General features: G+C 44.8%; 1 protein-coding gene across 1 annotated transcript in view; it reads right to left on the bottom strand.

Moving 5' to 3' along the window:
* Positions 1–991: 991 nt before the first annotated feature.
* Positions 992–24604, bottom strand: part of SHISA9 (shisa family member 9) — a 297904-nt gene continuing 274291 nt past the window's right edge. The window contains exon 4 of the mRNA XM_036824265.1: positions 992–4969. Coding sequence (XP_036680160.1) covers positions 4587–4969 — 383 coding nt within the window. The 3' untranslated portion in view covers positions 992–4586. The remainder of the gene's footprint in view (positions 4970–24604) is intronic.

Raw genomic sequence — 24604 nt, 5'->3', positions numbered from 1 at the left:
TCAGACATCCAGCTTTGAGCAGCCCCGTGAGCCCCCACCCCCATCCCTGTGTCTTTAGGACTTCGGTACACGATGGCTGACTTCTAATTAGTGCCAGGGCATGGGGTGAGAAAGGACAGTCCCCCTGCTTTGTTCTGGTTTCTCTCTTCGAAATCTCTCCACCCTAGCACCTCTGTGCCTGGGGTTTTCTTTGCCACCATGAAAATCCCTCTGTCCTTGCATATGATGGCCTGGGGCTGTCTAAACATTAACGCCTCTTGAAAGCAATGCTCCAATGATGTCTGATGGGAGTTGGTGGGTAAACACCCCAGCTCCATGCCCACTTGGGTGGGATAATTGTCCCAGTTTCCCTACAGCATTAAACTGTAGTCACTCATAGCGGTAGCTGACGTGATAAATCATCCTTTATTAGCTGGTTTTCTTCCCCTGTTTCACCTCCCCAACACCAACCAGTGTTCTCTTCATTTCTCAAATAAACTCCTTGCCCTCAAGTTCTTCTCTCAGAACCCCTCCCTGGTGGAATCATATTAAGGCAGGTTTCGACCTGAGAATTCAAATTTAATGCTAACAGAAGGCAGGCAGGAAATAAAATTTAATAAACAGTGGAAGAATCCAATCTCCCATACTTTCCATATTTGTGTCTTTTACAAACCTGGTCACTGGTAAAAACAGAAGTGCAAATCTCAGCAAGAATCTTGACCATTAAGGATAGATTTAGTTATGATCAGGGAGACCAAGCCATGATACATATTTTAAGGCAGGAAGTGAATTAAGAGACATGACACAAGACTCTTACCAAGAACCTTTCAAGCAAAAATGTCTCCTGGAAAAAATTTGTTGCTATTAACTAAAATCTTCCTTTACCTGTAATGATTTCCCGTGCACTCAGAATATTAAGGATTTAGCTCCCTACGTTAACACTGGTGCTCCCTGGTGAAAACTCAGATTAGGATGTAGGACCCTAGAAAGATACATGGTAACCCCAACAGCATCACATATAATCAGTTTTATTGCCAGGTAAGAAATTCATATTAATATAGTGAATACATATGTTTACAAATAAACATTCTTAGAAAACAAACAAATGTTTTTTTTTCTTCATTGTAGGAAGTATTATTGGTATCATAAACTCTGCAGTTGTTGACAAGTATTAACACAGGTTTACTTGCAGAACATATGGTTACTAAAATATTCGCACATAAAATATGCTCCATTTACACACAAAAAAACTGGGGGGAGTTGTTAGATGGAAATGCCAGGCGGAGCCCAAGGCCGACGGAGGCTGAGACGCTCTGGGAGGGCAAAGGGAAGTCAGACTCTGGTCCTGTTGGGTTGGAAGCTGGGTGGTAGCTAAAGGTAAGAAGAAGAGGCTACTGCCAGGGCAGGGGATGGGGAGGGGATAGTCTCCCTGCTTTGTTCTGGTTTCTCGCTTCTAAGTCTCCCCATTCTGGCTAGAGGATCCTTGTTGATACGTGGCAGTCACAGTTCTACAGGTCATGATAATCTTTCAGTATCATGAGGTCTGTCCACCCTCCCTAGAAGAAGCCAGAGAATAAACTTCCCTGTCCAAACTCCCTCCCTTCCCTCGCTTCAGTTCAGCTCCCAAAGCCAATTGGAAGGTAATGAGGCTAAGTACTGTTCTTCTTGGGCTCTCACCACTGTTACTTCTTATGGACCAAGCTGCAACTTCACTGCCGAAATTATAGCTGCAGACCTCCAATTTACAAAATTCACTGGGTGCAGTTTACTCAGAAGAGAAGGAACATGACGAATAAATCCCGTAGATTCAGAGACCAAGAAAGGTCCTTCATCAGGGCTGGGATAAAGGTCAGATGAAGGGGGTTGAGGGAAAGGAGCAGAAAGGAGCTAAAAGGGAGACTAGAATGATAGAACTTTGGAGCTGGAGGGAACCTCGCCAAACAAGCCAATCCAGTATTTCCTTAAGTATGTGCTGTGCACCACTAGTGAACGCAAGATGATTTTTAGTAGTACATGGATAGAGCACTAAACTACCACTGAGTCACATAGGAAACAATTCCCTTTTCACTTTTGTCAGCCCATTTGATTACTTCAAGGAGAAAGTCTCCAGTGGGTGCCGGTATATCTTTAACAACTCTTGAACGTCTGCTAATCTGTTTTTAATCAAGAAAAGGGGAGAGGGAGAGAGAAAAGAAGGAAGGGAAGAGAAAGAAGGGGAGCAAACGCCAGGCTCCAGGTTCAAACCCTTCTACGGGTAATAGTCTGTAGCTAGAACGTAACAATCGCTGCACTGTTGCCTTTGTCCTTATTTTACACTTACTTTCTATTCAGGGTGACTGATATTGGTTTTGTGTTTGTGATACTGACAGATAGTTCTCCTTTCAAAAGTTAAATGTATTAAAAATGCATCAATTTAGGTACAAATATTGTGATAGGGATACACAAAGATGCCAAAAGTGTGTGGCAGGTACACAGATAACTAACTTCAAGGAAACACTGACCAAGCCCACTAGTGTTTACTCCACAGTGGAGAGCACTGGGGTTTCAGCCAAGAGGCTGAGAAAGCAGGCACTAAATCACCCAGCCCTGCCTCATCCAGCACAGAGCCTCGTTATTCACCGGGATCTGACAGAGGGTCTTCTGGGCACGATTTCTTTTCTTTTCTTTTCTTTTTTTTAATGGGAAGAGGTTTTGCTATTTCAAAAAGCTTGAAAAGCTTGATCTCGCCCCAATTCCCCATGTTTCAAGTGGAAGACTAAAGCCCAGAGAGATAAAATGCACTGTCAATGTCCCCAGATCAGCTGGGAGTAAAAAAGAGAATAAACAGCTGGTTTCCCCGATCCCATGATGTCAGAGAGATGGGGAAGCAGAACGCTGATGTCCAGCATTCCAGGAAGGGTCTTGTTCAGACCACGTTCAGTTTCTGACATCAGAAGAGCTGGGGGGGGGGGGGTCTCTCCAAGGTTCCTGTTAATTAGCTAAGCCATTTAAGGGACTGGTTGAAAACTTCTCACCTTAAAAGAAAATCTCTTCTCCGTCAACCTCTCTCTTTGGGCTTCCACTAAACAAATCAAACTGTTAGGAAAACTGTCTTTATTGGGACATCCGTTAGCTATGAGAACCCATCTGAACAACAACCCCAGGGTATCGTGGATGGGAAATGAACGCATTGCAGTATCTGGGGAAGTGGTTTGGAGGGATCGTTTGTCTATCTATCTATCCTGGGAATGATGGGACCAGGAATGCTTGGGTCCCACGCTAGGTTTGGGGAGCTAGAAAATGGTGGGACTCGGGGAGTTTTGACAGTGTGTGGGGGAGGGAGGTCTTGGTCTTTGCAAGTTGCAGCGTTCCCCCTCAGAGTGTGGGATCGGGTGGGCTCACCAACAAACAGAGGATGGAAACACCTTCTACTACTGCAGAAAGACAGGAGGGAGGAAGGCTAAAAGAACACAGGTTGCACTTGGGAAACAAGACTGTCATTCAACAGTGACACGTTGAAGGCACCACCCACGCTTATGACATTTTCAGTCCAAAGCAGTTGAAATTCGGCAGCAGCGGCAGCAACAGGCTGAAGGGGAAGGGAGTCGGGGATAGACAGTTAATAGAGGACTGGTTTCTGTCTCTGTTTCTTGTCTCGGAGGCGGGGGTACAACGCCAGAAATCAGAGGCTCTGCGTCCCCTTCTCACCTCTTGTCGACATTTCAACTGTGAATTTTGTTTGTTCTTGACGACGTTGTTGATTTCCTAAGTCTTGAAGATGTTGGACAAAAGTTACTTTGCTGTTCTTGTCTGTTTTGTAGTGGGATTCTATTTTATTTTCCTTTTTTAAAAAATAGTTATTTAAGACTCTCTGGACCCTCTCCCTGCCATAAAAGCCTACCCCTCCCATTTCCACAGTCTTTATGGGAGTTGTCTAAAAAAGTTCTTTCTTTCCCATCACTGTCAGTGGGTTCAGGGTCTATTTATTTTTTGTGAGTTTAAGTGTGTGTTGTTTTTGCTTCCAACCTTGATGATATGAGAAGTACTATAAATAGCATGGGGGGCGGTCCAGTTACTGTCTCACGCTCATCACAATTTTACGTCCACATCACTACTTCCTGGGATTAGAAAATGCTTATCAAGTGCACCAGCGACCCCTCTTCTCTACCCCCCCTTCCATCCTTTCTGGCTCTTTCATCCAGAAACAGACAATGCATGGTCAATGGTATATGTGCTCAAATGGACAATTTCTCTAAATTGTGCTACTTTTTTTTCATCATGGATTTCAGTTTCAAGTTAGGAGGAAAAGAAAAATCAGTCCCATGGTTTAGGCATGTGAGTTGGCCACCTCGACCCTTAAGTCGAAAGAGGGTGCCTCAGTTTCCCCTTGGCTGTATTGCTGACCGTCCACGTTCCGGTCTTGCTCAGCTGCCCGCCGACACATGTTAGGCATGACGCAGGAAAAGCGTGATTCCATGTCACCAGTAGGTTTGTCGTCGGTCGGTGTGGAGGGTGAACGTGTGGGTGTGGGTGGGTGTGCAGGTGGGGGACAGGGAGGGTGTGTGCTGGGGTATTTTTTGCCTCTCTCAGTTGAGTGTGGTTTCCAGGATGTCCCCTGTAGCGACAGCTCAGACAGTCACTTCCGTTTTGCTGTTGGTGATGAAGTATGGCTGCGGGGGTGGGTAGTGCTGGGTGCGAGTTCCCAAGGGGTCGCTGGAGCCCGACTCGGCCGTGCCCAGCTTGCCCTTGTTCCCGTAAGCTTGCTGCCGCCGAAGAGACTGATCCTTGGGGTCCCAGCTCTTAAAGTTGGCGGTGGAGTTGTAGGCCAGGGGATGGGAGGGCGTCTTGTTGGTGCGGGACTTCTGTCCGTTCTGCTTGGCGGGGCCGTGCTCAGGACTGAAGGCCCGCGGCTCATCCTCCACTCTTACAGGATGCAGAGGCAAGTTCCCCTTGGCGGCCAGCTCGGCCAGGTGCCGTCGTTTGGAGTAGAAGTCATCATTTACCTTGTCGGCTGTACGATGGGACAGGTAGGTGGACGAAGGGGGGAGGAGAGAGCAGAGAGAGGGAGAGAGAGGAGAGAGAGAAAGACAGTTAGGGATTGGCAGGTCAACCCAAGAACAGCATCTCAGTGGGCCAACAGTCCAAACGAGACACACACTAGAAACTCCACCTGGAGCAGACAGAAGGAAGGAGGACAGGGTCATGTGTTTTCCACCAACAAGAGGAGGACCAAGAAGGCGAGGGCATCCCCAAGGGAATCTCTAGCTCCCCCCAAATCCTTCTTCCCTCACAATCACACCTAGCACTCTGCCACTCTTGCCTTTCTTATAAAATGCAAGTGTTGTTCTTTCTTCATTATGAAAATGATGCTTCTCATTAGAGAAAATATCAAACACATTGAGAAATATTCGTATCTATCAGCTACCGCCCAAGACAGTCGATATCAATACTTGGGTGTATTTTCTCCTGGTTTTCTCAATAAAGAGTTTCATTTGGAATTTGTGTTAGTGCTTTTGTTTTTGCTTTTAGCAGTTAAGCAGACCTGTGTTCAAATCCCACTTCTGCCACCTACTAGCAGTGTAACTTTGGTAAATAACTTGTATTACCATCAGCTTCTGCATCAGGAAAGTGGTTACAATAAAAAAGGATATTTCATAGGGTTCTTTAGAGGGTTAAGTGATGACATACATAATGTGCTTAGATATTAGCCACCACCATTATCATCATCATTATAAATAACTGTAATTTCTCATGTAACATTCTAGCAAGCATTTCTTCATGTTGTTATAAATCACTAGCAAACAGCATTCTGTTTCAGTGAGCAGATAATATTTCAGTGAGCAGAACTATGAAAATTAATCATTCATCCTATGGATGAGCATTCAAGCTGTGCCAATATTTTCCTAATATAAATCAATCTGAAATGAGAATTTTCTAGACTAAAGCTCTCTTAGTATTTAGAATTTTGAATGTAAAATGATTCTTAAAATATTTTTTAATCTATATCAGAGGGTGGAAAACTATAGCCCATGGATCGATCTAGCTGCCACCCATTTTCTTAAATAAAGTTTTACTGGAAGGCTGCCATGCCCTTTACCTACTGTCTGCAGAGCAACAGCAGATTTGAGTACTTGTGACAGAGACTGCATGGCCCACATAGCCTGAAATATTTACTATCCAGCCCTGAAATAAATTATCTGAAGTGGAATTACTTGGCCAAAGGCTGTAAACATTATTAAGCCCTTTAAACATATTGCCAACTATGCTACAAAAGAATTATACCAATTTCCGCTTCATTCACCACACTCTAAAGCACTGAATGATTCCTTTTTTCTTTCTTTCTTGTTTTCTTTTCTCTCTCTCTTCCGCCCTTCCTTCCTTCCTTTCTTTCTTTCTTGCCTTCTTTCTCAATTTATTTGATAACTTTCTGAGACTTTATTTTCTCTCACAATTCTTTTATTAGAAGATCCTCTCTACTTTTTAAATTAATGTCTTAGCAATAAACTCTTGAACATATGTCTCTCAGGAGTCCAGGAATATGTGCTGCTCTTTAATCCACACTTCCAGCATCCCATACTGTTACGTGTGTGAATATATGTAAATTCATGGAGGTCACTGCCCTTCCACATTTCTTTTCTCATTGAATCCTTTCAACCACAAGAGGTGGGAAAGACAGGGATTACGACCTCTGCTTGACGGATGAGGAACCTGTCAAGCTAAGGAACATGAAATCATTTAATTGAGGTTACCCGCAGCTAGCGGCTGAGCCAAGGTAGAACCTAACTCCAGTAGACATTATTTGATGCTTTTGAAAGGCCGTAGAGGGAAAGCTCTGTTTTCAGGAATGAGTGAGCACATATGCACCCCCCCCTTGCCCCTTCTGCATCTGTGGCAGACATCACTCATTGATCACAGAGGTCTTTCCTAGCTAGCATGGCCTTTGCTTAGATTCCTCAACACAGCACCCCCGGAAGCCACATGTTAACCTTCCAGGCTTAATACAGTTTAAGTTGGGTTTCTGTCCATGTTTAATGTAAAGAACCCTGAGTAATGCAATCTTTCAAGAGAATGTCCCCCCTTCCTTGAATTCTAGAGCTGTCTGAAGATACAGAATATTAATGCCAGAAGGAACTATAGAATAGCTACCGACATGGGAAGAGCACACATTACCGAAATGCCATGCACTCCTTAAGGTGGCATGAGTTACATTCAAGTTGGTATTAGAATCGCATCCTTCTGTCTTCCAGAGGAAAGTTCTAGGTTTCCAATACCACGATGTTTCAACAGAAGGATGCTCTGACATCCCTCCTTGCACTTCAAAATTCATGTATCCGGTCACCTCCAGGACAGAGCCACTGGCATCTCCCACTCAAGGTGGCCAAGACTGAACCCATCAACATCATTCACATCTGTTCTCCAGGCTCCTCCTTCTCTCACAAGTGGGAACACCAACTCTCTAGTTACTCAAGCCAGAGACACAGGAGCAGGTGCCGATGTCACCCTCCTCTTCTCCTCAGCACAACTGCTAACCCACAGGTCCTTCCCATCATACCTACCAAATGCCTCTCTAACCTATGCTATGCCTCATCCTTGCTTTGAATGCTGCTCTACTTCTGCCACCAAACTGGCTCCTCTGCCTTGAGTCTCACCTCCCCCAGGCCACTGTCCACACTACAGCCAAAGGCATATTTCCTTTTTTGTTTTGTTTTGTTTTGTTATGTTTTGTTTGGCCGCACTGTTCAGCTTGCGGGATCTTAGTTCCCCAAACAAGGATCAAACCCGTGCCCCCTGCAGTGGAAGCTCAGAGTCTTAACCACTGGACTGTCAGTGAAGTCCCCCAAAGGCATATTTCCAAAACTGACCATGTTACCATTTACCAAAACCTCTCCCAGCAATTTTTCTCAGTCATTTAGTCATACATCAAATAGGCATGGGCCAGGTGATAGACATTGTAAATATAAGGACATTGGGAGAATCAGAAACAGACAAGGTCCCTGTCCTCATGGGGTGGACGTTCTATGAGGGAAGGACAGAATGTGACCAAATAATCCCACAAATTACATAAAAGTAGAAATACAGTAAGTGCTATAAAGAACTATCCAGTCTTATGAGTATTAATAGTGAGGTCTCTGAGCTGGTCGGAGAACCAGAGGATGGAGCTGACGTGTCTCACCCCTTCATTTACATCAGATGCTCTGTTATTCCTCTTTCAAGGTTAAGCTAAGATGATGCTTTCTGATTCCCTGGCTCCCTCAGCAACCTCTGCGTTATCATAGTCCTGACTGCTCTTTTCTAGTTTTCCATTTTCACATCTATTTGCTCTCACTAAACTGCTTTCAGTCTCTTACTGAAAGTCTCACCCACCCTCATTATGTCCCCGGGCACGATCCAGAACCATTTATTCCCAAATTCCTCTTTCCAGACAATGGACGAGTCTAAGGGCAGCTCAGAGCAAGGGATGCATTGGAAGGTTCCCGTTTCTGACAAACTGAGGAAATTGATTATGAAACAGGTGTCCCAACAGCTGGGATAGGTGATGTCTTCTCAAAAAAGTTCTAAAGAAAAATAGTCGCAGAGGCATTCAATTCTTGTCCTATCAGTGCAGGTATGGGAAGCAGCCCCCATTAGGAGGACTCATGGAGTCACCGGTGGAGAACCTACAATACATCCTTCTCCACACCCAACCCTGAATTTGTCTCTTGGTGAACCTGGCACTGGGAAACCCCTGGGCATAGAGAGTGTTTGGTATATGGGGCAAGGGTGGGACAGAAAAATCTATAGGTTTTGGAATCAGACAGACCTGAGTCTATGAGACCTTGGGAATGTCAAACTCCTATATCTCTATTTCTTTTGGTGTAAAATGAGGATAATATAACTACTCTGAGGTTTATTGTTAAGAATAAATTATATGAGACATATAAGCTATATAACACAATTCTGAAAGAGAGTAACTAGTCACTACATATATTTTGTCTGTCTTCTGGCTTATGAAAGAGGCACTGGATTAAATCCAACAGACATTTACTGAGCACTCTGTGCCAGATATGCAGCTAAGCACAAAGGAAGCACTCATCCAAACTAACCAACCTTCCTTCCCTCTTTGCTTCCCTCCAGCTGCCATTTGTATTGAGTGCCTAGCTGTCCCTATGAGACGACACAAGAAAGGGCCTTGATCCGTTTGGGATGAGGTGCCGGTTAGGGAAGGCATCCTTGAGGATGCTCTCTTAGTTGGAATCTGAAAGTGAAGAGTAACAGAAACAGCATCCAGGTGAGCGCACATGGGGTGTATTGCAAAAATAGCTGTAATACTTTGCAGTTCCTTCCATCGAGAGGTGGAGTCTATTTCCCTACCCTATGAATATGGCCTGACCTTGTGATTGGCTTTAACCAGTAGACTGCAGCAGAAATTATGTCACGCACATCCCAAGCCTGGGCTTTTAGAAGTTCTACAGCTTCTGTTATCAGATCTTGGAACCCTGCCTCCATATGAAAAAGGAAGCCCAGGTTAGCCTCCTGAAGGATGAGAAACATGCAGTCCAGTTGCCCATGTTCACCACAGCCAACAGCAGCCTGCTACCTGCCAGATACCCAGTGAGGCCATCCTAGACTGTACAGCCATTAGCCCACCTGCCAGCTCATCACAGACACTGAGTAAGCCTGGCCAAGAGCAGCCAAGCCAGCCCAAACCAGAAGAACTTCCCAGCTGATCCAGAACCACAAGCCCAATAAACAGCTGCTACGTTAAGCCACTAAGTTTTGGGGTAATTTGTTACGCAGCAGTAGATAACTGATACAGAACAACATTTGCAAAGGCCCTGAGGTGGGAAGTAGCATGGTAGCTTCAAAAACTGAAAGGATATGTATGTAATAAAGTGAAGAAAACAAGGGGTCATCAGACCATCTAATGTCCTGTATGCAGGATTATATCGTTCACATCTATTTGTTTGTCTATCCCCCCTCCACAAGACTCAGAGGTGTTTTCGACAAGTGCAGAGCAGGTACAGACTTGCTGCATGGGGCATGAAACCATCCTTCAAAGAGTTATTTTCAAGATCATTTCAACAAGGATGTGGTTGGTGGTTAGGTGGATGAACTGTTCCCATAACCAGGAAATGCAATTTTTGTGAAATCCTCTTTTTCATCCCCTCTGATTTAGTTACCGAGGATGGGAAAGAAATACTTACCTGGCCACTATCGGCATTGTGCATTGTGGTCCCTGTCTGAGTATATTAAAAAGCAGCTTGTGAAGGAAATCACAGATTCATTGAGCAGCCTTGTAAGCCCCATTAATAAATGCATTAACCTAATCAACCCAGGTACCTCGTGGGCAGGTGGTGAACAAGCCGACCAGGTGACAGATGTGTGAGGCTTTCAACAACACTGGTCCTCTCCGTTTTGATTTTTCTTCATTTAAAAAGAGGAAGAAAGAATGAAAAAGGTGCTTTCTTTCCAATAAGCCTAATTGTCTTGAAGGAACCAAGGCTTCAAAATTAAACTGTACCTTCCTCCATCTGTCTCTCTCTTAATTAGCAGCAGACACTTGTACAGGTGCTGGGTGGGATGGAGCTTCGCCTCCATGGAAATGGAGAGTCAAGGTAATAACCAGTTTTCAAAAGAAGCTACACATCTGAGGGTCTTGGCAGGTGGCCTCCCACCTACCTTCTTTCCTTGGGCCAAGGATATCTTAAGGAGGGGTTCCTACCACTCACTCTCCCTTGGTGATCATCTTGGGTCTCAGGTGACGGATTTCACCTGGTAAGCATGGTCCCACCCTAAGCTTTCAACAATTCCCAATTTGTCCCTACCTTTGGTCCAAGAATATATTGAAATGGAGCGATTAATCTTCCCATCACACTTAAGAATCAAATCCAAATGATTTGCTGTGACCCCGAAGGTCAGCATGGCCTGGCCTCTGGCTGTTGCTTGCCCACCCTCATCTCTCCCACGCTTATTATGACCCATCACATAGTGTACTAGTTTCCTAGGGCTGCCATAGCAAATTACCGCAAACTGTGCAACTTAAAACAACAGAAATTTATTCTTTCCCAGTTCTGGAGGCCAGAAGTCTGAAATCAAGGTGTCGGTAGGTCTGTGCTCCTTCTGCAGGCTCTAGTGAAGTATCCTTCCTTGCCTCTTCCAGCTTCTGGTGGTTGCAGTAATCCTGGCATTCCTTGCCTGTAGCTGCATCTCCAATCTCTGCCTCTGAATTCACATGACCCTCCTCTCTGTGTGTGTCTATGTGTCCAAACTTCCCTCTTCTTATACGGACACCAGTCATTGGATTAGGACCCACATTAATCCAGGATGACCTCATGTTAACTTAGTTACATCTGCAAAGACCCTATGTCCAAGTGTGAGCACATTCTGAGGTTCTGAGTAGATTTGGGTCAGGGTGGGGGGAGGACGCTATTCAATTCAGCATACACACACAGGATTCCTTTCTATTCCTGAACGCACCAAGCTTTTCACCATCTCTGAGCCACTGGACCTTGTCCCTGTTGTTCTCACTGCCAAAACACCCTTCTTTTTGGATCCTTCTTGTCATTTGGTTCTCTGATCAAAGGTCACTCAGAAAATTCCTCCTGATGACCCAGTGAAAACACTCCCGTTGCTCTTATCACCTTTCCCTATTTTAATACGTTCTTAGCCTGCATATAGGAAATTATCTTTCTTAGTTATTTGTGTACTGTCTATCTCCTTTGACTAGAATATAAGCTCCAATTAGGTTAGACATCATATCTGCTCTGCTCATCACTGTATCCCCAACATCTAGCCCAGTACCTGGCACATAGTAGGATACAATAGTGAACATTTGATAAGGGAAGAAAAGCACCAGAGACAGTGTGATTCCAATGACATTCTCTCAAATATTAGAAATGGGCAGGATGCTTCATCTTCTGATCTGTGACGGTTAATTTCATATGTCAACTTGACTGGCCCGTAGGGTGTCCAGATTAAACATTATTTCTGGGTCTGGATGAGATTAGCATTTGAATCAGTGGACTCAGTAAAGTACACCATCCTCTCCAATGTAGAGGGGCACCAACCTAATTTGTTAAGGGACTGAATACCACAAAAAGCAGAGGAAGAGAGGATCCATGCCCTTCCTGCCTGGCCTGCCTGAGCTGGGACATTAGTCTCCTCCTGCCCTTGACCTGGGATTTACAACATTGGCTCCTTTGGTTTCTAGCTCCTGGGTTTCTAGCTTGCAGACAGTAGATTATGGGACTTCTCAGCCTCCATAATTGTGTGATTCAATTGCTTGCAATAATTCTCCATATATACGTATATTCCATATATACATATTTGTATGTATATATCCTATATAATATATCCTACATATATAATATGATATATAAAATATATACATTAAATATATCCTATGTAACTATCACACAGATGTAATCAAGGTAAAATGAGGTCATACCAGATTAATGTGGATCCTAATCCAACGATTGGTGTCCTTATAAGAATAAAGAGGGGCTTCCCTGGTGGCGCAGTGGTTGAGAATCCGCCTGCCAATGCAGGGGACACGGGTTCGAGCCCTGGTCTGGGACGATCCCACATGCCGCGGAGCAACTGGGCCCGTGAGCCACAACTACTGAGCCTGCGCGTCTGGAGCCTGTGCTCCGCAACAAGAGAGGCCGCGATAAGTGAGAGGCTCGCGCACCACGATAAGGAGTGGCCCCCGCTTGCCGGAACTAGAGAAAGCCCTCGCGCAGAAACGAAGACCCAAGAGAGCCAAAAATAAAAATAAATTAATTAATTAAAAAAAAGAATAAAGAAATTTGGACACATAGACACACACACAGAGGAAGGCCATGTGAAATCAGAGGCAGAGGCTGGAGTGATACGGCTACATAAGGCAAAGTATGCCAAGGATTGCCACATCCACACACAAATATCCAGCGGGTTCTGTTTCTCTAACTAATAGATCGTCCACACTGTGGAAGGCCACGCGACCTGTGCTTTGCAGGGATAGAAGGACTGGAGCTTCTGGGGCAGGAGAAGCAGGCTGCTGCCCAGCTCCAAACCCCTGGCCGAAGACTTGCAGAGGCATATGGATGTTCTCTAGCAGCCGCAGCGCAGGGGACGTAGAACGGAGTCAGGCGCAGGGGGCGGGGACTGGTTACAGAGACCGCTTGGGTCCAGCAGCAGGCTGTGCTGACACGCCCCCTTCCCAGCTCACCCAGTGTAACCTGAGTAAGAGCTCACCTTTACTAAGTGCGTGCTCTGCTCCAAGCACCCGGCTAAGGAACGGACATTTGTTACCCCCTTTAATCCTCTCAATATCCTAATGAGGTAGGTGCTATTATTGGTCTCATTCTATAAATGGGGAAACTGAAGCAAGAGAGCTTTGGCAACTTGTCCAAGTGACAGTGCTGGGATCTGAACCCTTGACACCTGGCTGAATTCCAAGCATCCTGAAATTTACGAATCTGTGACAACACTCACCATCTATTGAACCATCTGCCTGCCTTACAGAAGAAACTCTTGTTTCCTTAACAAGTTTCTATCTGCAGGAAAACGTTCCCCCAAAACTAAAGAAGGTGGAGGACAGAGTGAGAATTATAAGGAGAAAACACTTTTCTTGATTCCTCCTCTCAAAACATCAGGGATTGAGATATACATGGAAATATTATTCACAAGAGGAGACATCAAAATGTCACAACTGGAAATTTCATGAAGTCTCAAATTCCCCCTGGAGGCAATATATGTTTACCTTTTTCTTCCTTAAAGTGGGGCAAGAGAAGGGAGCTGGGGTGTCATGAGAGACTCTCCCTGCCAGGCTCTCAGCACTCAGTTGGCTACTGCATTACAAGAGTACGGGTCCTGCACCCTCTGAGATGCACTGGCATTGGCGGGAGTGCTGGCCAGTCACCAACAAAAAGTGGCTTCCTGTTAAAGAACTGGGTTGGATAAGGTGCTATATGCTTCTCTTAGAACTGGGAGGAGCCTGAAGCTCCGTCACCACTCCAGCCAGGCACCATCCAGGTGCTTTACAGGTATCATCGCATTTAGTTGGCTCCCCACACCACCCCACCCCAAGACAATGAGGTAGGTGTGGTTGCCTGGTCTCTTCACACTACGTCACACCGATTCCCTCTATGACAATGTAGGGGGACCCCATTTGGAGATATTCACCAGTATTCTCTTCCCTGTGCTTCCACTCTCCCCTCCCCACCACTCAGAGAGCAGCGATCACTTTTGATGATGACAAAGTATTCCAAGCATTGCTCCTGAATCCTACACTGAGCTCTTGACAGCCACAGTAGAGCCTTGGAAGGCAAAACGTCAGCAATAAGATCTGAGCACGCTGAGAGAGGAAGAAGGATCAGTGAAGCTGAGCGCGTGGAGGATTCAGTGCAGCTTGTTTATACAGCAGATAGCACAGTTTGGAAGAATTCTGTGACTGTAAAATCTTCTTTAGAATATGCTAGAAAGAGCATGAACTTGAAGAGCAGACGGACCTGAGTTCAAATCCCAACTCTTCCACTGATAAGCTGGAGACCTTAAGCAAGTTACCTAAGTTCTCTAAGCTTCACCAATAAAATGGAAAATAAAATAACAATGCCTATGTGGTAGGGGGTTATGGTATTCAAAAGAATCATGTAAACTATCTTGTATAATGTAAAGTACCAATGTCCTTGCTTCATGGTAGGTATTCATTAGATAGTAGTTGCTACTGCTGTCATTGTCAGAAAATAAAGTGAGGATAAGAAGATCTACTTTGCAAAGTGCAGCAGAGAAGTAAACAAGTGACAAAGCGTGAAAGCACAAACCATTATGCCTGGCACACAGTAGGCTCCTTAAACGTATACCCCATCTGACATGATATTATAAAAGACTGCTACTTGTCATCCAGATCTCTCCCATCTTTTTTCTTGGGCACATGGCCACCTAATCCTGAGCTACATTTCCCTAGCCTTCTTGGAAGCTAAATTTGCCCACGTGGCTAATCTCTCACCAATGGACTGTTAGCAAAAGTGATGCATCCAATTTCCACTTCAACTTACTCACTTAAAATAAAATTCGTTGCCCTGGGTGTCCTCTCTCCCCCTTCCCATAGGCCATGACAGCAACTAACTATCACAATGCAGATGAGGACAATACAGTAGGTGGCCGCAGAGCAATAATGTTGGAGGAACCTGGGTCCCTGAGTGACAGCTTGGAGTAAAGCTGCCCCACCAACCTGGACCATCCCCTCTGGGGCTATTACACAAGAGAGAAATACACTTCTTTCTCTTAAGCCACTATATTTGTGAGGCCTTTTGGTTCACTAGGACAGTACTGAACTTTTATTTACATAGGAGTGTTTTCTGGGTCTCTACTTTTTTTCTCTCCATCATGAGCTGAATGAAACAGTAAGAGGGGAAACAGTTCATGTTAAAAAAAAAAAATACCCAGGTATTTCTCCCTTCTTTTGAAATACATGTTATAAAGCTGCACAGGCTCCTGCGGTTGTCTCAGCAGGCAGAAACAAGAAAGGCAGGAAAAAAGGCTAGCTTCCCAGGCAGGAGAGAGCCAGGGAGGAGATGGGAAAATTTGTCTTTATGGCAAATTAGCCCCCATTTCACCTGGTTCTGGGCCTCGCTGTAGAGACACAAGGAGGGAAAATCACATTTGAACCAGGTTCTAATTAAAGCTAGGACTCCTGGCTGTTTCTACAGGGCCGCACATCTTTCCTGAAGGCTTATCTCTCTAAGAGAGAAAATTGGAAAGGGGAGAATGGGATCCTGGACCTTTTTTATCTTAGCCCTGAGGGTCCCAAGAGGAGGCACTGCTGCCTTTGCTGATGAGGATTCTGAAACAGTGCCTGGCTTGGGCTTTGCACCAAAGCTATCCAGCTGCACCATCAGCCCCTTTGTTGTGGCTGCAGGGAGCCCTCTGTGAACGTCTCACTGCCAGTGGACCTAGGAAACCTTAAGCCCTCTGTCTCTTGCCTTAGGCAGTCCTGTTGGGCAGTGACCACTTTCTGAAAGGCTACCGAACAAAGGTGGCTGGACCCATGCTCCATCCAAGGCTGACCACAGAGCCCCCTGCGTCGAAGGGCCCTGGTTGGAAACTGTGCACTCGTTCACTGCCCTTCATCCTGCACTGCTGTTCCATAGATGGAGATCTTTCTTCTCAGAAATTCATTGCATGGTTTGTCTTATGATCAACCTCTGAAGTGGTAACATTTTATATAACTGGTGGTTTTTTAAAGGGAGGAAATAAAAGTTAACTCTCCTTAATCCTACATACTTCCTTCCAATGTGCAAAGGACCATCTCAAAGTAGATAACGATAAGATCTGGGACCCTGTGTTGGATGAATGCATGAAGGACCTCCATTTTCCCCCCCTTCCTTGTATCCACACTCTTTTTATGTGACTTTGAAACTCACCCCCCCAAAAAAGAGGATTTTGTTTCCCCACCACTGGATTCTGAGTTCGTCAGGTGATTAATGAAGGTTAGCAGACATGACACACACAGAAGTTTGAAAAGTGCTTGCTGGTGTTTGATTGCTCTCTTGCACCTCTGCCCCCATCATGAGAACATGTCTGGGCTGCCCTCTCTAGGGATAAAAGACACCTGGAGCAGAGCCGAGTCACCCAGTCTTTCCAGCTGAAACCGGCCTACAGCAGCCAGCATCCATCCAACCCCGAGTCACATGGGTGAACTCAACTCAGACTAGAAGAACCTCCTGCATCAGCGTAAGTCACTGGCACATAGACCCCTGAGCTCAATAAATGCTGAGCTAAATAATTTTAAGCCATGAGATTTGAGGTTGTTTCTTATGCAGCATTGTTGTAACAATGGATAACTGATACAAATGCCAATGATTCACTCACCCTACTCCCAGGAAGAGCCCCAATTTCCAGGTGGGGATCCATGTCTCCCCTACTCCTAATCCACATGGTTTGGATGACATACCCCTCCACTCCTTCACCCCCTAACCATTCCCCGATGACTACAAACAACCCATTTCATTGCCCTCACCATAACAAGTTGTTCAGAGGTAGGTGGCCACATGACAAGGCAAGCCAATCATAGCAAAGCCTGGGATCTTTACTTACGGAGATAGAGGGGCCAATGAGATCAATGATCCCAGCCTTCCATTTATAGGAGAGGCAACTGGAGCTGTGGGCACAAGGACACCCAACAGAACAGAAGCAGCACTGGATCTAAACACAGGCCACCCCCCACTTCCACCTGGTTGATTTTTCTATTTCCCAGGGCCTCTTTAGAAAAGACAACAGGATTCCCTTCAAATGCGGTGCCCAGCTTCAATTAATAATTTATTAATAAAATGTATGTTGAGTGTCTACTGTGTGATGGCGGCACCATGCAAGGTTTGGGGGATATTTAGCACGAATGATATCTAGCCAGCTTAGCCTCAGAGGGACACACGTTTTTTAAAAAATTTTACTGGAGTATAGTTGATTTACAATGTTGTATTTGTTTCTGCTGTACAGCAAATTGAGTCAGTTATGCATATACATATATCCACTCTTTTTAAGATTCTGTTCCCATATAGGTCATTACAGAGTACTGAATAGAGTTCCCTGTGCTATACAGTAGGTTCTTATTAGTTATCTATTTTATATATAGTAGTATTGCTATGTTGCTGCAATGGCATTTTCTGCAAAGAGAACTCTCTCTACAGGCTCACTTCATGCCCTATGGGTTCCCAAGGAAGCTCATCAAAATGCCAGTGCTTGCTGTATGCTTTTCCAAAGAGGCTGAACTCAGAAGCTGGTAGGATTTGATTTTTATTAAAAAATAAAAATCACTTCCTTATCCTCCACCTGCTCTGTACCCTGCTGCTTACCCACAAACCAATAACCCAAGTCAGAAAGTTGCAAAAGCCTGACTTTTATGAAGTAATGTTTTAAGGCTACTTTTAAGTGAGTCCTTCCCCGGGTTGTGTACCCTCCAACAGAACTGTAACCCAAATCACATATTTTCTGTGCTTCTGTAGCATCTCTTGGATGAATATTTATCACCGAGCTACATTAATTTTCTCAGAAGAAAGAAAGAACTAGGATTTCTTGAGTGCCTACCATGTACTAGACACTGTTTTTAGCCATTTCACCTACATGATCTAATTTAAACCCTCTTAAAGGGAGCTGATGAGGCAATATCATTTTTTTCCATGTGACAGATGAGAATTAAGGCCCAGAGATACTGAGTAATTTGGCTGCCAACTGCCCCTGCCACAGCTGATAAGTGGCAGAGCAGGATACCAAATCCAAGACAGTCCACCTCCAATGCTCTTACCTTCCAGCTATAGCCCCCAGATCAAACCCCAACTAAGAAAAGCTTTATTTCAGAAAACAGCAAAAATACGCATGTATTTTTGGAATACATGAGGAATGCTGGCATGTGAAAAAACTGGTGCTCTGGGATAAGCTGTGTTTGTATCTAGGATTGGGTCTTAGGAAAATGTAGGTCCAGAATTGAATGCACATAAAATGACCCAGGAGGTGCATTTTTAAAGTGAAAAAATGAAAAATGGAAAGTGAAAAATCCAGAGGTTCCAGGCCCATAGGAGTGGGTAGGTCCAGGATGGACATGGGTAAAAAGCATCTCCTATGATTCTGGGTCAAGTCCTTAAGCCATTCTTTTTTTTTTAAAGACTGATTTTTTTTTTATTGAAGTATAGCTGATTTACAATGATCAGGCGAACAGCAAAGTGATTCAGATAGATAGATAGATATTCTTCTTCAGATTCTTTTCTGTTATACCTTATTACAAGATATTGAATACAGTTCCCTGTGCTATACAATAGGTCCTTGTTGTTTATCTATTTTATATATAGTAGTGTATATCTGTAAATCCCAAATTCCTAATATATCTGTCCCCTCGCCTTTCCCTTTTGGTAACCATACATTTGTTTTCTATGTCTGTGAGTCTATTTCTGTTTTGTAAATAAGTTCATTTGTATCATTTTTTTTATGTTACACATATAAGTGATATCATATGGTATTTGTCTTTCTCTGTCTGACTCACTTCACTTAGTAGGACAATCTCTAGATCCATCCATGTTGCTGCAAATGGCATTATTTCATTCTTTTTAATGGCTGAGTAGTATTCCATTGTGTGTGTGTGTGTGTGTGTGTGTGTGTGTGTACCACATCTTCTTTATCCATTCATCTGTCAATGGACATTTAGGTTGTTTCTATGTTTGGGCTATTGTAAATAGTGCTGCTATGAACACTGGGGTCTTAAGCCATTCTTTGAGTTCTGGGTCCTGGTCCTGGGTGTGATGCCCTGTGTGAGTGTGGGCAACCTCATTTATCTCAAGAGAACTCAGTTCCTTCATCTGTAGAAGCATAAAGGGTGAAAAGGTGTATTTTCTTCATTGCTTCATTGAAGGGTATTATTTGCATTGTCTCATAAAATTAGTCTCCCAAACCTGATAGAATGTGAATACTATCATCTCCTCCATTTTGGAAACGGTAGAAATGAAAGTCCAGAGCATGTGACGGGCTTGGGCAAGACCACACAACCTGATTCTAGTCAGAGCTACAGTGATGAAATCACAGCACTATGCTAGAAGTTTCCCCCAAGTTCCAGGCTCCAATGGCGTGCTAGACTAAGGACAGATCAGGTTCAAAGATTCGTTTTGCGAAACAAATGTATTTCCATGATACGTGTTCATGTTGGTTGGGGGAGTCCACTGGGATTGAGGTGGTGGTGTCTTCTTCCATCCTGGGTATTAAACAATTATTCCAGGAGTCCACAGGGCTGGGCACGTGGACCTACAGCAGTGACCACTAGGGGGAGACTTTCCTGGAAAACCTCAGGTAGTGAAAAATGAATAGTGCAAACCGCTAAGATTTGTTTGCCATTTCCTGGCAGATAGGATTCCCCTCCCAAGTGAGTTATAGCCAATGCAGGTGGAAGCGGGGAACTTGTATCTTCAGGGACCTAGCCCTTTCTCCTTTGAAGCTACTGCTTCTTTATCCAACCTCCCCAAGGGACACCATCCCTCTGCCCATGCCCTGTGTTCCCAAAGTGGGTTCCTAGCAACATTCCAGTACCTGGATCTCCAGCTGTGAACTGGTTTTCCATAGAGAAAAGAGATCAGACGTCAAAAGTGTTTGGGAAATGATGGGCTATACAGAGTTTGACAGTTTTTTTACCATGAGATTTTTCAGAGCTTTAATTTGCTCTCCTGATAATAATAGTAATAATTATACCAGTTACAACCTCATGTGTTTATCACTTTTGACATGCTAGGCACTGTGACATGTGTTGTATATGTTATCTCACATCGTCCTCACAACAACCTTAGGAGGGAGGTGATAGTGACGTCTCCATCTTGTTGATCAGAAAAGAGGGGCTCAGAGAGGTTGAATGACTTGGAGAAAGTAACAAGAGTACCAAAGATGGGACCACGATCAGAACCCAGGTGTGTCTGAGGCTAAGTCCATCACACCCTGCTGATACTTCTCTTTCAAGAAGGTGGCAGGGTGTACAACCCCCCTGACCCTGTCATCATGCCTCATGTAGATTCAGGGTCTGGAGATTGAGTAGAAAACAATACGGAAAATCAGTGACCCCAGAGGAACTTGGGCCTCCCCTCTCTGGGACCCCTTTTCTCCTCCCCAGACAAAGCAGGATAAATAAAGATGCATTTAGGAGGAGAGGTGAAATTAGCCTGGTTTGAGTAGAAAAATAGCCTCTAAGCTCTTGCTTTTGACCTGTCCTGAAATATTTTCTAAATGCATCAGACAACAATAGGCTGATATAAAGACAGGGATGCTGACTGCCTCTAAATGTTGTCATGGGAATCGTAATGGCTTTGTTTTTCACAAGGGAAGGAAAAAAAAGTTTATGCCTCAAATTAGTAGGTCTGTCATGTTCCAAATTGTTTGCATTTCTAAAAATGGATGTTGACATGTGAATAGTTATTATCTAATGCAGACCCAAAAAATCTGCCTCTCTCAAGGCAACAACTCGGTAATCAAGGGGTTCTCATTAGACACGAGGGTCTAAAGCTCTCACTCCCAATTCTGGAATATGGGGTGACACTCTTCATTCCCTCCCCCACCCCGCCCCAGAGCTCAGGTTGCTTCGGAGCCTCTGGGACTCTGGTCAAACTTCCCTCTTCAGAACCCTCAACCCACAGAAAGATGCTTGGAGACCCAATCAAACAGTCTTAGTTTCCCAGCAAGATTTCTCTACTGCAGCGGTTTTTAAAGTATTGTCCCCAGACCAGCATCATCAGCATCACCTTGGAACCTGTTAGCAGTTCAGCTCCTCTGGCCACACCTAGTGAATCAGAAGCTCTGGGGTGGGGCCCAGGAATTAGGTTTTAACCTTCCTCCAGGGGATGCTGATATGCACTCAAGTGGCCCAAACCTGAGAACCACGGGGCGGCCCACGGCTCCCTCCTCTCCACTCCCACGCACTCACTCACTACCTTCTGCAGTCTCCTCATTACCCCTCTGCTCTATTTTCTTCTCTTCATCCTCTACCCACCACAGTTCGGGGCACTGCCCACCTGGATGACTGCAAGAGCCTTCCAGAAGGTGACCTCAACTCCAGCCCACCCTCCCCCAATCCAGTCTCCACTTAGAAACCAGAACTGTCTTTTGAGAAGGCAAAAGGGCCCTACCAGTATCTGACCTACAGCCCTGCAATATCTTCTAACTTCTCTCAATTCAATGTCACTAAAGGGTTTGACCTTCACCTGCTTGGGTCAGCTACATCCTCCCAACTACCAAATCCAAAAAAGCATAAGGAGTGAAGAAAGAAGAGAACTGAGCTTCCAGTCTGTTCTGGAAAATAGCCATTCCCATCACACCCCAGTGGGAAATAACTTAAGCATTAGAGTCAGGCAGACATGGGTTCAAATTCAGCTTCATCACTTAGCAGCTATATGACTTTAGACAAGCAAGAGCTAGCCTCGCTCAGAGGCCCATGTCCTCATCTCTGAAGGGGAAGGACAACACGTACATGGCTGGGTCATCGGAGAGTTCAAGGACAAAATGACATAAAGGGCCCAGCCCTCTGTCTGGCATATAGTAGGGGGTTAATAAATTATAGCCACCACCTAGCCCAGTCACCCAGCTAGTTAATGCACAGACTCAAGGGGACCAAATTTTGATGCTCACCATGGTAGCCAGGAAAGTTGAAAATAGCATCTGTTCCCCAAAAGGCTAATCATTCCCAAGACCCAGGGCCAACAACCTGACTCTGTTTATCTCTCCCTCACAATTTGTGTTTTTCCCCCTGCGTTAATTTACCTTACATTTTGCCATTTGCCTGCACAGTTTTCTGAGAAAAAAACGTCTCCTGGATGTCTTACCTGGGATGGTTTCTGATAGTGACATTTTCCTTCAGGCAATGAATATCGGGAAGTGAGGAGTAGCACACTTTTCAACAACAGCCTGGAGCACAGACATGCCACCCCAGACGCACGCGCGTGTGCACACACACACACAAACACCTACACACTGGAACTCAGACGGACCTACAGGTCCACCCAACGCAGACACATGTGTGCACACAGACACCGGGATTCTCTGTGCCTTCATGGATTAATGCCAAATCTAACGACACCTGGACAAAAGAGCTAGAAAAAGCCATACGGTACCTTTCGGTGACTTAAGTGTCGCCACTGTCCAGTCACCCTCAGAACTTCCTAAAAAAACAACAATGGAGAGATGCTGATCTGTTCACAGGCTTCCCATGTGTGCTGTGCCCTCAAAGCCCAGATGCTCTGCAGGCACCCCAGCTGCAGCCTCCAAGGGGCGCAGGTCTCAGGGGACCGGGGAACAGGGCGAGGGACCAAATGCGCAATGACAATTGTGTGAACACTTCTCTCTGCAAGGCCCAGAAGCACGATCAAGATAATGCCCAACACAGGATCAAGAGAGGTTCCCCTGAAGAAAGCCTAGATGTTTTCAGGGAGAGAGAGAATTCCTAGATGGCTCTAAATTTCAACCCTCTAAGAAAGAAAGCAAAGTTTTAGTTACATGAGGTCACTTTGGCTAATAACGCTCTGTTGACAAGAGATAAATTTTGATCCTCTTTTATTGCAATTCCCCTGCTAAAAAGGTGGGGTTAGCATCATTAGCTCCAAATTCAAGGTCAGGGCAGGCTCTGCTGACTGCAACTTTAAATGCTGGGTGGCAGGCTGGGTGGGGTGGAGACCCCGCTTTCACAGTGCCTAGCACACAGTCTGTGTTTGAAAAATATTGTTGAATGAATGAATGAATTCAAGGTTCTCCACGGGGTCACTCTTCCTGAGGTAAGGAAATTCCCCTCAATGCTAAAGGAATCAAACTTGTTATCTGAGAATCCCATAATGCCTGGGACTTTGATTATAAATCAGTTTCTCTAAATTGAATTCCATTTCAGATGTACTGGATGAGCCCTGGGGGACTCTCTTATTATTAGGAGAACCCCATAGTGACCCTTTTGTAAAGGATGGTGAGAATGACTATGGCTACAGCCTACCCCGGTCCTCGACAGACCTTCTCTGTAAGATCGGGTTTTACTCAAACCGAGGCAAACATGCGCACGTGCCTAAGCAGCAGCCTCTGCCCACTGGCTGGCGGCCTGACCAATCAGCGTGCGCTACTAGCTCCAGTTTCCTTTCTTAGGAATCTACCTGGAAAAATCAAGTCCTCAACATTTCTGCACAATTTCCAGAGATTTATCAGGCTGCCAGCTGGGAAGAGATGTAGGGAACAGTCTGTGATCTGAATGATTACAGAGTACAGATCCGGCCCCATTTAAACATTTCTGGTTGGCCTCCCAAGCGTGCCAAAGGATGCTCAAATTGCCACGTTCCCCCTGCGGATACGAACTCTACACCCTCATCACTAACAACAGAGGGGAAATTGGAATGACAGGTGAAGAGCGACGAACTTAAAATTAAGTGGGACCCGCCTGGGATGCCTTCATGTTTCTTCTCCCTCTGAGCCAGGATCATTGACATCTGGAAATAGTGATACGGCCCCAGATCTTCCTGTGCGGGTGGACACATGCCTGACCGAGTCACTGAGTCACTAAGCCCAAGGAAAGCTGTTTGCTCCCAAGTCAAATCCATGACCGCCTTAAAGGCAGGAAACAAGCTGTGGTCACCTCTGTTCCCACTACCTAAGACAGGACAAGACAGTAACAAGTTTTGTTTCATAAATCCAAAGCTAATAAGGGCGCTTAATAAGATGGCACACAAGCTACCAAATATATAGCTAAGGCCCCATTATGGGCTTGGTGACACTAATGGACATTAGATAAATATTTTTTGGGTGAAAAATTAAATGCTTATGTAAAGAGGATGGGCCTACGGCATTGAGAGGAAGCGACCATGAGGGAACTTTCTGGGAGAGGAAAATATTTCTTATCCTTACTGGGACGTTGATGACCCTAGTGTATGTATATTTCAACAGTCACACTACTGTAAAATTACGATCTGAGTTTTATACTATACATATGAAATTATACCTCAACTATAATGCACCTTAAACATGTTATACCTCAATTATACTCAGCATCATGAGAAAACTTTTACCTTCAAACAAAGAAAACAATACCTTAGTAAGTCCTCCCCCACAAAGAGGAAAACGGCCCTCTTCAATCTTGTTTTTTTTTTTTTGGCCTGGTTATAACCTCTGGTGCCAGAAATTGCTCTGTGAGAGACAG

The sequence above is a fragment of the Balaenoptera musculus genome, chromosome 15 (assembly GCF_009873245.2).
Source record: "Balaenoptera musculus isolate JJ_BM4_2016_0621 chromosome 15, mBalMus1.pri.v3, whole genome shotgun sequence".
Classification (NCBI taxonomy): Eukaryota; Metazoa; Chordata; class Mammalia; order Artiodactyla; family Balaenopteridae; genus Balaenoptera; species Balaenoptera musculus.
Note: the sequence above shows the minus strand (reverse complement) of the source record. Positions and strands in the feature narration are given on the sequence as shown.